This window comes from Motacilla alba, chromosome 1A (assembly GCF_015832195.1).
Source record: "Motacilla alba alba isolate MOTALB_02 chromosome 1A, Motacilla_alba_V1.0_pri, whole genome shotgun sequence".
NCBI classification, from domain to species: Eukaryota; Metazoa; Chordata; class Aves; order Passeriformes; family Motacillidae; genus Motacilla; species Motacilla alba.
The window spans coordinates 2,407,671-2,422,405 of NC_052031.1; the positions used below are offsets into that span (position 1 = coordinate 2,407,671).

The following is a 14,735-nucleotide window of genomic DNA, read 5'->3' on the forward strand; positions in this document are numbered from 1 at the left end:
GTGTCAACAGGATGATTAAAACAAAATGCTCCCTATTATCCACAAATGGCTTTGTTAAAGATCCTGAGATGAAATGGCCACAAGTACAATTAAGGGAGAAAAGAAGCTTAACTGCAGCAGAAATGGATTAAAAAGAGGCACAGAAAACTCCCCAATTTGCCATTCAGGGAACAGGATAATCTTTGCCTGCCGATGCTTTGAGTCTTTTCGTGGGGGAGGATGAGAAGGAAAGAGAAGTCTTTAAATTAAAAATTCTCCCCTGATTCTCAAAGGTGCCAAACAGCCCAAGCCCTCGGTTCCTTTGGTGGGTGGAGCAGGTGCTGAGCTGAGCTGGAGTCAAGCTGGGCTCATTTTTGTCTTTCCCAGCACTGACTTGAAGCAAAGGGCAGATTTGTCTCTTTTGTATGCAAGTCAAAAGTCTTTTTTTTTCCTTTGTCAAATCAACTGTTAACTACGTAACTATTAAATTTAATTTAAAAAAAATTAAATAGATTGCATGAATGTTACTCTCCTAATGAATCTCTTCAGGGCTTTAAGGGCTTAAAAGCAAGAATTCAATGCCAAAATCAGTCGTGGTCTGTCTGCAGTAAAACAGTTTCACCACATTTTTAATAAAGTAGTGCATATAGGTGAAGCATCTCTGGTGAAATTAAATGAGGGATCTCAAGTTCTCCTGGTTCTTTTGATAATCTTTTATCAGCTTGGATGACACGGGATCTCTCAGAACTTTCCCTGCTTGCAAATCTGAAGATTTTCAGCCCAGAGTGAAACGTGTACTTGTGCTTTGAGTTCCTCCATGCAGACAAAACAGTGACCTTCTGAGGGGCTCCAGGAATTTATTTTCTGACACAGACCTTTGGAATCAGAGCTCTTGAGAGAAATAATTCTCCTCTTATTCCTCCAGCTTTTAAGAAGCTTCTGCTTCCACTTTTGCTCAGGGAAAATTATTTCAGTGGCAAACGTGGTGAAAACACTTTCACCCGTGGCCACATCTCATTTTTCTCTTCCTGGCTTATGGCATTATTTATATTTTCTGTGACTCTGTGTATGTACCAGGGCAAATTGGATGGATTTAGAAGTAAAATTTAAATTCTCTGTAACTTCTCGTTCAGCCTCTGTTTCTCTCAGTTCACTTTGAGGGTGGCTCTGGAAAAGGCACCACTTGTGACTCAATTTTACTGCAGTTATCTTTGGGCCAAAACCACTGGATTTGGGGTTGAAGGGGACCTTAAACTCATCCAGTGCCACCCCTGCCATGGCAGGGACACCTCCCACTGTCCCAGGCTGCTGCAAGCCTGTCCAAGCTGGCCTTGGACATTGCAGGGATGAGGATAATAAATGTCTGCCTTTATCTGGAGATGAGGAAATGGTGCTACAGCACCATTTTTAATCTGTATTTAAGGAAATGACCACTGCACTTATATCTGGAGGATTAGGGAGGACTTGGGAAACCAAACTTCATCTCTGGGTTACGGAGAGTTTATCTCTAAAAGAGAATCTGAGTGAGTTTCAATAGCAGACCTGAGCCAACAAACAGCACACTTCAGCTAAGATAACAAATGATTTCTTGATAGCTTGTAGGATTAAAACTTCTGGGCATAGAGAGCAGCTCAGTTGATCACTTGAACTGCAATTAAAAAGCAGAACAAGTACACCCCGAATATTGTTTTTATGTCAGAAATGCTCCTTCATGCTTGAAAATGAGAAAAAATTGCAATCGATCCTTACAACTGTTGTGTTCATCTTTATTGACTGGCCCAAAGAAAGATAAATGACAGCCTAAATAAGATTCCAGTCTGTGCTGGCCTGGGAGGGGACAGGGGGTGATGGAGAACCATTCATCATCTGAGCCCTGACCTGGCCACGCTCGCCTCGCTGAGGGCTCATCCTGATGCCTTGAGAAGGCTGAGCTAGAGCAGAGACTAGACAGAGGTACAGAATAAATTGGGGATTTATTGAAAGGATCTCCTCCATGGATCCACCTTGGGCAGCACAAGAGCCCAGCCAGGGCTGCAGCCAAGAGGAACCCAAATGGTCCCAAAATGCACGAGCGCTCCCGGGGTCTCTCCCTTGGCTCAGCTCTGCTCCATTTGCCCCTTGCAGTTCATTGTCCCGTTCCAGCTTTAGCCCAGGCACTCCCACCCTGCTTGTTTGTCTCTCTGCAGCCCACGCTGTTTGTGCTCCTGGCCTGAGCTTTGGCTCATTTGTCCTTGGTCCCAGCTGGAGCAGGAATTGTTTTGTCTCCCTGCTCTGTGCAGAGAGCTCACCATCCCATAATATGAAGCCAGAGCCACACACCGAAGCAGCACAGAATGTGAAACATAGAAAAGCCAAACCTGAGGCACCGCTGTGAACCTGCTAAAGCAGAATGTTGGTGCCCAGTGGTGTCCCCAGGGGCTGTGAAGATGAGGATGAGTTTGGTGGGCACTTTCTGCTCTCCACTTTAAGTTTTAACCCTGACTGTTTTGTCTGTGAATTCAGGGAATTGAGCAGGGGGAAGATTTCAGATGCTGAACCTTGTTGAATTATCCTGGATTTAATCAGAGAATATTTGTTGGCTTCTTTAGCACCCTTCTACTCCTTTCCCCTCACCTTGGCCTTTGTTTCACCCTCTCTGGAAGATCTGAGTTCTGTGTCAAGCCCTTCTGGTTGGTCCTGTGCTGAGGAACTGTGGCTGATTTTAATCAAGCCTGAACTGTCATTCTGGTCCTGTCCCATCCCATGGATCCCATCCCATCCCATGGATCCCATCCCATCCCATGGATCCCATCCCATCCCATCCCATCCCATGCATCCCATCCCATGCATCCCATCCCATGGATCCCATCCCATCCCATCCCGTCCCATCCCATGGATCCCATCCCATCCCATCCCACCCCATCCCATCCCATCCCATCCCATCCCATCCCATCCCATCCCATCCCATCCCATCCCATCCCACCCCATCCCATCCCATCCCATCCCATCCCATCCCATCCCATCCCATGGATCCCATCCCATCCCATCCCACCCCATCCCATCCCATCCCATCCCATCCCATCCCATCCCATCCCATCCCATCCCATCCCATCCCATCCCATCCCATCCCATGGATCCCATCCCATGGATCCCATCCCATCCCATCCCATCCCATCCCCCTGGGCCTGCCTGGGTTGCTGAGTGCCGGGGGGTCACTGGTGTGAGGAGAATTTCACTTTCATTTGCTTTCTGGCCAACGATGATTTATGAAATAATAAATGAGCGTGCGTGGAAAGCTGGGTTTGGGTGCAAATGAGTGATGAGCAGTGGGGCTGGCAGTGGGGAGGGCAGCTCAGCTCTCTGCTCCTGCTGCTCCTGGCCTGACCTTTGCCTGCAGTGCCTCTTACCCAATTTGTTATCATTTGTGAGAAAATATTAGCCCTGCAGGACAATTTTCCCCCTGTCTGGAGCTGGCATTTTATTCACTGATTTCAGTACATTTCAAGATTACTGTTTGCAGGGAAGAGGCTTGGAAGATGAAATGTTATAGTGGGAAGGAAAAATGTTTTTCTTTCCAATTTTTTGTAGTTGGTGCTGCCTCTTTTGGAATTTCAGGAAGTGTTTTTGCAGGAGTGCGACCTGCGCTGCTCATAAAATGATAAATATTCCTCAGGACATGTTTACTCACCCAGTGACCACAGACCTGTGTCATCTGTGACTTTTATGGAAGAGTGATCTCTCCACTTACAGCCTTTTCCATTCCCCCCCCCCCCCCAAAATATTTTCATGTATTGCTTTTCCATACATCAATGTCTTAAGCTAAACTGCTTTGTTTTACCCAAAATTAAAAAAAGAATGATGCTTTCCATGGACTGGATCGTGGCATCCATGTGTGTTATGGAGTCATGGAGTGCTTTGGGTGGGAAGGGACCTTCAAGCCCATCCAGTGCCACCCCTGCCATGGCAGGGACACCTGCCAGTGTCCCAGGCTGCTCCAGCCCCAGTGTCCAGCCTGGCCTGGGGCACTGCAGGGATGCAGGGGCAGCCCCAGCTGCTCTGGCAATTCCAGCCCAGCCAGGAATTCCTCATGGCCAAGATCCCATCCATGGCTGCCCTCTGGCACTGGCAGCCATTGCCTGTGTGCTGTCCCTGCAGGCCTTGTCCCCAGTCCCTCTGCAGCGACCCTGGAGCCCCTGCAGGCCCTGCAATGTGCTGGAAGCTCTCCCTGGAGCCTTCCCTTCTCCAGGGGAACATTCCCAGCTCTCCCAGCCTGACATGGGATCCATCTCCTCTCCAAGACATTCCTGGACCCAGGGCCTTCACTTGGAATCTCAGGAATCCATGAAGGGTCTCCCTTCCCTTCTCCTCTCTTTTCCATCCCCATTTTCCATCAAAATCCCTCGGGATGGATTCTGAGTGTCCCAAATCCCAGAATCCCGGAATGGTTTGGGTGGGAAGGGACCTCAAATCTCATTCCAGGGACACCTCCCCTATCCCAGAGTGCTCCAATCCTTCCTTGGACACTGCAGGGATGCAGGGGCAGCCCCAGCTGCTCTGGCAATTCCAGCCCAGGCAGGAATTCCTCATGGCCAAGATCCCATCCATGGCTGCCCTCTGGCACTGGCAGCCATTCCCTGTGTGCTGTCCCTGCAGGCCTTGTCCCCAGTCCCTCTGCAGCTCTCCTGGAGCCCCTTTAGGGGCTCTGAGGTCCCCCAGAACATTTTCCTCTCCAGGGTGAACATTCCCAGCTCCCTCAGCCTGACACAAGTTACATATTTGGAAGATGCCAAATCAATATTGAGGCATCAATAACTCCAAAGCACAGGATAAAGTGCAGGTTGTTAAAATAAGGATTCAGCTGGTTTTGATGTAATCACACAGTGTGGGATTGTCAGGATTTTGTTGCCATGCTAACGTCACTCCCTGGGATGCCCATGACTCAAAGCTACACCAGAGTTCTTGCAAGTGCCAGCACAACCTTTTTGCTTCTCCACGCCCTGTTTGCAGCAGCAATCCCAGGAAAATGATTTCAGAGGAGTTTGGAGCTGCTCAAAGTTTGCTTTCTCCCTCCAGCTGGGCAGCCAGGTGCCTTGGTTATTGCAGCTGAGGTCCAGCTGTGCCCAGGCTATAAAAACCTCCTGAAAAATGCCGCCTCTGTGTTATTGAGACATGGAGCAAAACAACATCCCCGGGATTTATCTCAGCCTGCAGCATCTCAGAATTCTTCAGGCTGAAAAAGACCTTTAAGGTCATCCAGTCCAACCATTCCCTGCACTGCCAAGGCCACCACTGGGCTGTGTCCCCAAATGCCACCTCCACAGGGCTTTAAATCCCTCCAGGGATGGGGACTCCACCCCTGCAGCTGTTCCAAAGCCTGACCAGCTTTTCCATGAAGGAATTTTCCCAGTATCAAAGCTGAGCCTTCCCTGGCACAGCATTTTCTCACCTAGAAATCTTCTGTTGCTTGGTGAGCATCTCTCAACTGTACTTTGGAAATGAACTGAGCCAAAGCCATCTCTGGGTTTAGGGGAGATGAAAATCTCTTCTGAAGCTGCCCTGCTTTAAAAATTGAAATTAGTAACAGATGGAAGCAACCTGGGAGTTTGGAATATTCCAGTAAATCCTCAGAGAGGCGTTTTCAAGGCAAAGAGCAAAAGGGAAATTCCAGCCATCGTTGATTTATTGTGGGACTTTGAAGCTTGGCTCGATGTCACCTGTGAGGCAGGAGGGGAGATGTGCGTGAGGAACACAAACAGGGCACTGCAGAGAAGTCTAGAATCAACTATTTGGATTTTAATTTCTAGTGAAAAAGTTGCAAAGACTCCAGGAGCACCTTCTGCTAAATGTGGGATTCTTGCCTCATGTCCCATTAGAGTTTCTTCCCCGAGAGCCATTCCTTTTGCATAATCAAGACACACTTATTTAAAAAAAAAGAAAAAAAACCCAAAAAAAGTGATTTCTGAAACTCTGTCATTTTATGGCTAGGTTTCGACAGTTTTTTGCAACAACTTAAATCCAAAATCAGCTTTATTGACTAGATATTAGCATGCCTGTAAATGAAAATAACTGAAATCTGTATTTATTCTGTTTTGGTTTTTTTTTTCCAGAGTGCCCAGTTCTACAAAGTCACCACTGAGCAATACCAAAAAGCTGCTGATGAAGTCTCAGCTCGCTTCAAGTGAGTCTCTCCTCCTGTTTTTTCCTGGTAGCTGCGTGAGTTCTTACCACATTAAAATGCACAATAATTCCCCTTTCCTCCCTCTCAGATCCTATCAGTCCCCCTGGCTGTTGAAAGGAGGGAATTTGGGAGAATTTGGAGGCCAATGTATAGGAACCACGAGCTGCAGGGAAATGGGATGCACGCTTTGTATACGTTTATTAATTTATAGTTGATAAGAAGCATGAATTAGTCTAAAAATAGATTTGATGGAGCACCAAAAAATGAGATTCCAACTTTGCATCACAATCACACCATGGGAAGGATTTAAATGAGGAATTTCACTCTGCCCTGAACAGTGAAGGTCAGATGAAATAATTTTTATTAGTCCTGAGAAAGTGAAGTGAAGATCTGGTAATTGATGGATCAAAGTGACAGTGACCCTTAGCCTTGGACCTTCCCTTTGGGCTGCTTCATCCCTCAGGCTCCAGGCTCCATTCATCATTTTAGTGAGGACACAGAACTTTTTACAACCTCAATTCTCTCCTCTAAGCAAGAAATGCTGCAGAAAATGAATTATTCTGCCACGATTTTTGTAGATTTGTGGAGGGATTTTCTTCTGGTTTGTGTTTTGTTTTGGTTTTTGATGAGCGGGAAGAGAAAAATCCTTTCTGAGCTGCTGATAATGATACAAACAGAATTTTAAAGTCTAAGAAAAACTCATTTTATCTCTAAACAGCAGGAATTGTTGAATATTCTTGGGTGCATATATAAAAATTTTGTGATGTTTAATGGTCAGAGTATATTGAGCACTAAATTCATCTGTCCCTTAAACAAGAGGGACAGCATGACCATTGGTCAAGGTCTGAATTAAACAGAATTTGGAGGGTTTTCCATCATGTCTGGAAATCCAGGAAGGTTGGGATGAAGTTCCCACCTGGGTGTCTCCTTCCTCTGTTACAGGGGGATATTTTCAGCTTCCTAAATCACATGATTGCCTCATCTCACATGCATTATTCCAAAAGAAGCCTTTGGTGGGATTTGAAGTTTTGCTGAAGGGCTCTGGGTGGGTTTAGTGGGCAGAGGTGGGTTTGGGATTGGGTTTTTCCTCCTGATACATAAAGGATTTCCTAAATAAATCAAATTCTTTGGGTTCCTTTTTGTGCACAAATGGAGCAGGGGCCAGTGCTGAGCATCAAAGAAATTTAAGAAAACTACTTTATAGGGTACAGAAATCAAGGAACATTTACTGAGGAGGGTTTGGACATTCCTAACACTTGATGGGATTGGACTTTTCCTAATTTTCTAGAAACTAAATGTATAAATTGAAATCACCCATTTGACTGGTCTGTAATAGCAGTACTGCAATCACTGTGCTGCTTTTGCACTTGAAACCAAATTTCCTACAAATTACTGGGAATTTTTACATCAGTGGATCCAGTATTGGTCCATTGCCTTCCAAGAAAACAAAAGGGAAAAAATCAGGAAAGAAAAAGGTGCCTGAAACATGCACATAAATTGTGGCAGATTTGATGAAGTGCCTGAAACACCAATATTACTTTACAATTTAAAGGTTTTTCCTTACATAAAATCCTTTTAAACACCGTGTCTTTTTATTGAAGGTTTCGGTGCAGGAGGTGTTATTTTATCACTGCCTCTTTTCTGGAACTTGATGGATAAATGAGGAATGATTTAGTGAGACCTGAAGATGCTCTTTTGGCACCTCTCATGTGCAGTTTAATTGCACGTGAGGATTGAGAGGACAGAGGCTCCAGTGGTGTTTAAAGGGTTGTTTAATTGGCTGTAAAAGAAGAATTAAATAAGGTTGAGCTGCTAAATTTTGTTAATGCATAAAGCCATGTGCTGCCTGTGATTATTGCAGGTTCCAAGTGCAAGATTAATGGATCTAATTGTGGTGTTACTAGCAAATAGTCTGACTTTATTTTAGGCATGTCTAGAACTAGGTACCCAGTTTTAGTGCTGTAACTTGAATTTCTTCCACTTTTTAAGCTGCGTCACTTCCCAGAGCAAGGAGTGGACAGTGTTGTTATATATTAAATATTTCCTGGATTTTCCTTCCTCCATTTAATCCCTGAAATTACATCAGCTGTAGCTTCATCAGTCTTTAGGGATAATTAATCCCTATTAAAAGGGGAAAAATACAAATATCCCGCGTGGGTTTGGATCAGAGACCTGGCAAGTCTTGTGCCTGCTGTTCCTATTGCTGCATTAAACTGATATTCCAAATATCCATGAGGAATGTTTTATCTCCACCAAGGCCCTGATTCACATTGATCAAATTGGGAATTATCAAATGCTTCATCTCTTTACCAGCCTAATTCCCATTGATCAAACCCTAAATGAGCAGGTTCGGGCAGTTCCTGCAGTCCCCAAATCACATTAAAACAACATTACAGGGCCATGCTGCCCCTCCTAAAGCTGGAATTATCTTCCCACAGTTACATTATAACCCCAATTATTCCATTATGAACATGGCTCTGCTATAATGAGGAGTTTACACAAGAAGAGAAGAATGCAACGTTACAGGAAGAGCTGGGCTTTGGGCAAGGATTTGAACTTTTCCTAATCAAATTCTCCCTTTGTTTTGTGGGTTTTTCCCTTAATTTGGAGGGCTGGGAGCGGGAAATTCGGCAGCTGCAGCGGTGACATTTTATTCCCCTGTGGTGTCTCGAGCCAAGTGACATCTTCATTATTCATTTAAGAAGCAGAGCGGGCAAAGGCAGCCTAAAATAAATGTTTTTATCTTCGGTGGGTTTTGATTTCTGGTGGTGTATTCAGAATTCATAGCTGTGCAACTTTTTCCTGAATATTCTGCCATTGCTCTCCTGCTCTGCCACTCTCATGGACAGCATGGAATTGCTTCTTGCTGCTGGGGTTTTTTGGGAAAAACTGAATTCCCAGCCATCCAGACTGGTGGAAACACCAAGTCCTCCTGGGGGATGGGCTGATCAGTTTGGGGTGAGGTTCCCCCAATAATAGAATTAATTCCCCAGAGTTTGCTTGGACAGTGGCAGTTGTAATCCAAAGGACGCAGCTGCAAGTGTTGGGTGTTTATTCTGAATCACAGATTTTGGGGGGCTTTATTCCTTTATTATTAGTCTTTTGGACACGACTCTTCTCCATCAATTCCCATAGAATGAATGGGAATAAATGACAAATCATCAATATCATACTTTCCTTTAATTAGGATTTCTCTGTCACCAAGCTGGGGTCGTTAATGTCTCCTGAAAATAAAATTGAAGGCATTGTTATGATCAGAAAATCACGGGGTGGTTTGGGCTGGGAAGGACCTTGAGGATCATCCAGTCCCACCCCCTGCCATGGACACCTCCCCATGAAGTTCTGTCTGATGCTCAGCTGTGAGTATTTGAAATATTCCCGGTATTTCCTGGCTGTTCTGACTGATGATGGTGTGAGCTGTGAAGCTGAGAAGGAGCATAATGAAACCACAGTAAATTAATAACAGCAACGCTTGGATATTCAGATATAATTGTCTCACAAAGCAGTGGTGCCAATTCTCTGGACACTGAGGGGGGAAAAAGCAGGGAAAATAAGAGAGAAAATCAGCTTTTTATTGATGACTTTGGACCGAGTCCAGGGAAGTGTGGCTTTATTTCCCTGTCCTCGTTACCCTTCTGATGTTGGGGCACATATGGTGACTTTTGAAGGGCTCTTGCACTGCCTGTAAATTGGAAATATTGATAGTGTCTTAATGCAAATATCTTCAGTCACCATCACGCTGCACTCACATACCTGTGTAACACAGAAATCTGTGTTACCTCTGTAACATAGAAATCTGTGTTACCTCTGTAACATAGAAATCTGTGATGCAGAGAGCCAGGGAAAGAATTTCTGCTTTATTTCTCCTCGTGCAGAGCCAGAATTCCAGTTTGTACCTTAAATGACATCATTGATTCCCAAAATGGTTTGGGTTGAAGGGACCTTAAAGCCCATCCCATTCCACCCCCTTAGACCAAATTGCTCCAGCCTGGCCCTGAATTAAAAGTAGCTGCTTTTAAAGCCTAAAGTTAAAACTACAAATTACCAGTTGTTTATGAAATACCACATGCTGTTTTGTCAATAGCAGAAAATAGGAAGCTACAAAAAATCCTGCAGGCTTTGTGCCTTTAGTTCAGCTTTTTTTTGTTTAGCCAAGGGCAGTGAGCTCTGCACAGAAACCTCCTGAATTAATGTTTTCTTTTACAAATCCAGCAAATACAGGCGGTGCTTTGTCAGGAGAGAATCACTGCAGGGTTGTTTGCTCTGATGATGCTGTTGCTGGTGGCGTCCTTGATGTTTTTGTCATGTCTTCTGTCTGGGGATGATGGTCCCAAGTTGCTCCTGACATCCCTGAGAGAGGTGTGAGCTGTTTGTGAGTGATGCTGGGAATTAAAGAATTAAACACCGTAGCTCAGCTCAGCCTCTCAGCCTTTCTTAGCAGCAGAGGGACCCAGAGGTCTCATTCCTCTTTCTGCTCTTGCACCTCTTCACACACAGCTGTGCTGCCACCAGGAGAGGTTTTTGAAGTGCTTCAAGCAGAGGTGTGTGAGCTCAAACACATTCCACTCCACCAGCCCAGTGGAGGTGCAGTTTTCCAGCGTGGAAGTGATGCTGCCACCCCTCTTGGCTTGAAACCAGCCCAGGCTCTGAGTGCACAGAGCTGCTTCAGCTGGGAAGAGACACTGCTGGAGAGACTTGAATCAATCTTTCCAGCCTCTTGTTTGTCCTGCACATCCCAAGCCCTGTTCCTTTTGGATAAACTCTTTTCTTTGCTCAGTTCTTTCAGTCAGGGCTTGGAGTCACCTGAGGGCTGCAGGAGAGCTCACTCAAGAATTCTCTTGGGCTTTTCTGCTGCTTTGTACAAGAGATTGTGCTTTGACCCAGGGACCTTAAAAATCACCCAGTTGCAGTTTAAAGAGGGGACTTTGGTGGGCAGCAGCTGCCCTGTCTCCGTTGCTCTGCACCTATAAACAAATAAGAGAATCCTTTGGCCCTTCTCCAGTGATCCTTTGGAATCTCAGAATTCCCTAAAGGCATTTGCAGTGTGTTCACCTGTGACTGTCACTTCAGCCGTGACAAATTTGGGTTTCCCTGCAGCCACTCAGGTATTTAACTTTAATTTAAATTTAATTTATTTGTTCCTTTGATCAGTGCAGTCCATCAGGGGCAAGGGCTGGATCAAACATGAATTGTGCATTTGGAGCTGGATGCAGATCCCTCCAGAACAAAGGGAAAGCTGGTGAAATATCTGTGTGTTTGTCTCTCACAGAGAATCTGGGCATGGGGATGTGTTTTCATTGACTTCTCTGAGCTCTGATGTGAAATTTAAACGTGCTTGTTTAGGAACAAGCCTTCCTTTGCTCAGGAAGCAGGATTGAAGCTCTAATGGTGTTTTTGAGAGTTACATTAACTTTTAAAATCCATTATTCAAAAGTTAGATAGCACATTAATAAAGAGGGCAAGTCAGTTCGTTCCATCTTTGGCATAATCTTATTTTTTTCCCCCTTTCTAGAAATCATGGATACATTCATTAAATCTCCCCTCAGGCTATCCCCAGCTTTTCCCACAGTGAGATCCCTGACTCTCTGTCATGGAGAAAGCAATCTTAAAATTAATGTTTGTAAAGCACCAAGTCAGGAGTAGGAAATTTTTTTTTTTTTAATTTTTATTAATATGTAAAATAAAAGATTTTTTTGGGAGGGGGAACAGATAGAACAGGATAATTATTGTAGGATATTGTTGTGGGGGGATAACTGAGTAGGATATTGTGGGATAACTGTAGAGGATGGAATGGGGTAACTGTGTAGGATATTTTGGGATAACTCAGTGGGAAGATTTGCCTGTGGAAGGGGAGTTAAAGCTGGATGAACTTGATGATTTTTAACATCTTTTCCAAGCTGAACCACTCTGTGATTTTATGATCTGCAGGTCCTTTCCCTATTTAGAAGGTCCTTTTCCTGTTCAGGGTAGATGTGTTGGAAAGAGAAATGTGTTCAGCCACTGCTGCTTTTCTCCATTTTCTCCATTTTCTGCATTTTCCCCATTTTCTGCATTTTCTGCATCTCCATTTTCAAGCATTTTCTGCTTACAGAGAAACACAGAGTCATTTGAAAGACTTCCCTGTGAAAGAAGTCAGTGAAACTCTGCCCTCACACCTTGGTGGCCTCCTGGAATTGGTTCTGATTCTCCTGTGGGGATTTATAAATAGTTTATTTATTTATAAATAAATAAATTCTATTGGGAATATAATTTATACTGGGAATTGTACTGGGAATCAGCCCAGTGCTGGGGGAGTTCCTGGGTGCCCTCGTTGGGACAATCCCTGCTCTGGCTGCAGGTTTGGGAGCTGCTCCTGAGGAATGAGCAGCTCCTCCTGGTGTGTTTGGCATTCCAGGACACATCTGGCTGCCTCCTCCCTCCCCAGGTTTATTCCAAACAAGGAATAAAGCCTCTTGATTATCCTCTTATCCTTTGTTGGGATTTCCTGTGAACACAAGTCACAGATTTCCCAATTACAGCATTAAAGCTGGGAGGTTAAACCCCACAGCAGCTCCTTTTTGTTATTAATTTGTTCTGTATTTCCTAATCTTTTGTGGCTGAGATTTACAAATACCTTTTCTAAGGATGTTTTTAATGAGGCCAAGCCATCTGCAGGATCAAATCCTACAAATCTCACTTGGGAGCCTCCAGCACAGACCTCCCTTTGGGGAAGGGAGAATGTTTTCCAGAGCTGCTGGTGGGATTTTTAAGGAGAATTCACCTGTTCCTGGGTACAGGGTAAAGAATGAATTACCAGTTATCTCTGTTACCTCGACATGTGGTTCCCCTCTTTTTTTTTTAATCTCCTTTCCAGTAGTGTTGGAAAATCAGGGAAAAAATGCACCACAGCCATTCTGCTTGGACTGCACCTGAGGGAAATCACAGTTTAAAGGCAAAGCAGGCAGTAAATATTTGGGGAAATCATCTCAAATCATGGGGGTGGTTACAAAGGGCTGACAGACTCGGCAAGTAAGGTTTGTAAAATGAGTATTTAGGTTTCTTTAAAGTGGTTAAATCATAGGATCACAGAATGGTTTGGGTGGGAAGGAACCTTAAAGGACATCCAGTGCCACCCCTGCCATTGCAGGGACACCTCCCAGTGTCCCAGGCTGCTCCAGCCCCAGTGTCCAGCCTGGCCTGGGGCACTGCAGGGGTGCAGGGGCAGCCCCAGCTGCTCTGGCAATTCCAGCCCAGCCAGGAATTCCTCATGGCCAAGATCCCATCCATGGCTGCCCTCTGGCACTGGCAGCCATTCCCTGTGTGCTGTCCCTGCAGGCCTTGTCCCCAGTCCCTCTGCAGCTCTCCTGGAGCCCCTGCAGGCCCTGGAAAATACAAATTAATACAGATCAGGTCCCCCTTCTCCTTCTTCAGAGGGTATGGGTGCCACTTCAATAAGTTTATTAATTCAGTGCCTGAATATAAAAACCCTCAGTCCCACAGATCTGTGCTAAAAGAAATGACTGAAATCCTGATCATTTCCCCTTCTACCTGCAGTTCCTCGAACACGACCCACGTTTTCCTGGGGTCTCTATTTTGTGGCAGAATACACATTCTTCAAGCTAGAAGGGGAATAATTTCATCCTGCACTGAAAGAAATGAGAAAAACAGTTATTCCTTTCAAACTTCCCTTGCCACTTAGCGTGGCTCCCACTTCCAAGCCATTTAGGAGCTCCATTAAGCCCCTGGGTTTGCTCCTGTGCATGCATTAGGAGCAGAGCTGGGGTAATATGGAGCAGATTTGCTGTATCATGGACACATTTATGAAGATTGATAACAGCCAGGGCTCGGTGTTAACTTTTATTTTCAAACAGGCTGCAGGAGAAACTGCCTGGTATTGCTTTGAGGCTTTGATTTATGAAAAGGTTTGCTGCATGAAAAAGACATCCCATAAAGCAGCTCTGCTGGCAGGAGCATTATAAAGTAGGGTTGTGAGTAGAGCAAACAATAACTAACTGTAATTATGTTCATTATTGTCTCTATGAACTGCCTGTACCTTTTGGGAGGGTTTTTGCACTTATTCCTTCCTCAGCTTTTAAGTGGACTCACCTTTCCCATGGAGTGGGATGAAGGTGAGAAAAATCCTGCTGGTTCCTGGTGGCAGCACCCCCAACCAGGCCTTTTTTGTTTGTATGGAATGAAAGAGGTCCCTGAAATTATACCTGCTTGCACAAATGATGCCAGGAGGAGGAGGAGGAGGAGGAGGAGGAGGAGGAGGAGGAAAGGTCTGTGGTAAAAAATGCTGTTTCTCTTAAATTCCCATCACTGATTCATTTTCCTCTAAATTATGACTGTTCTGTGAGGGTTATTTCAGATTGTTGTATTTAAGCCCCTTCAAAACAAACCCAAAAATCCCACCATGATGGCAAAGATCACCAGGTTTCAGAACTGGTTTTCCTTCTCTCAAAGCATCCTTTGTAACAAGATGAGCCTCAGGAGCAGCAAGATGAGTTCTTCACTCAGCAGCAATTAGCAAAAAACTTTAGTGAGAGCCAGTTGAAATCAAGGGCCACGACCTAACTGGGAAAAATGTGAGTGGTTAATCGAAAGTTTGTCAAACTTG

At 44.9% G+C, this 14,735-nt stretch overlaps 1 protein-coding gene across 3 annotated transcripts in view; it reads left to right on the top strand.

Moving 5' to 3' along the window:
• CHCHD3 (coiled-coil-helix-coiled-coil-helix domain containing 3) overlaps positions 1–14,735 on the top strand; it is a 137,323-nt gene that overhangs the window by 107,812 nt on the left and 14,776 nt on the right. For all 3 annotated transcript variants that reach the window (XM_038153211.1, XM_038153212.1, XM_038153213.1), the window contains one exon: positions 6,066–6,136. In XM_038153211.1, the coding sequence (XP_038009139.1) occupies positions 6,066–6,136 (71 nt within the window). The remainder of the gene's footprint in view (positions 1–6,065; positions 6,137–14,735) is intronic.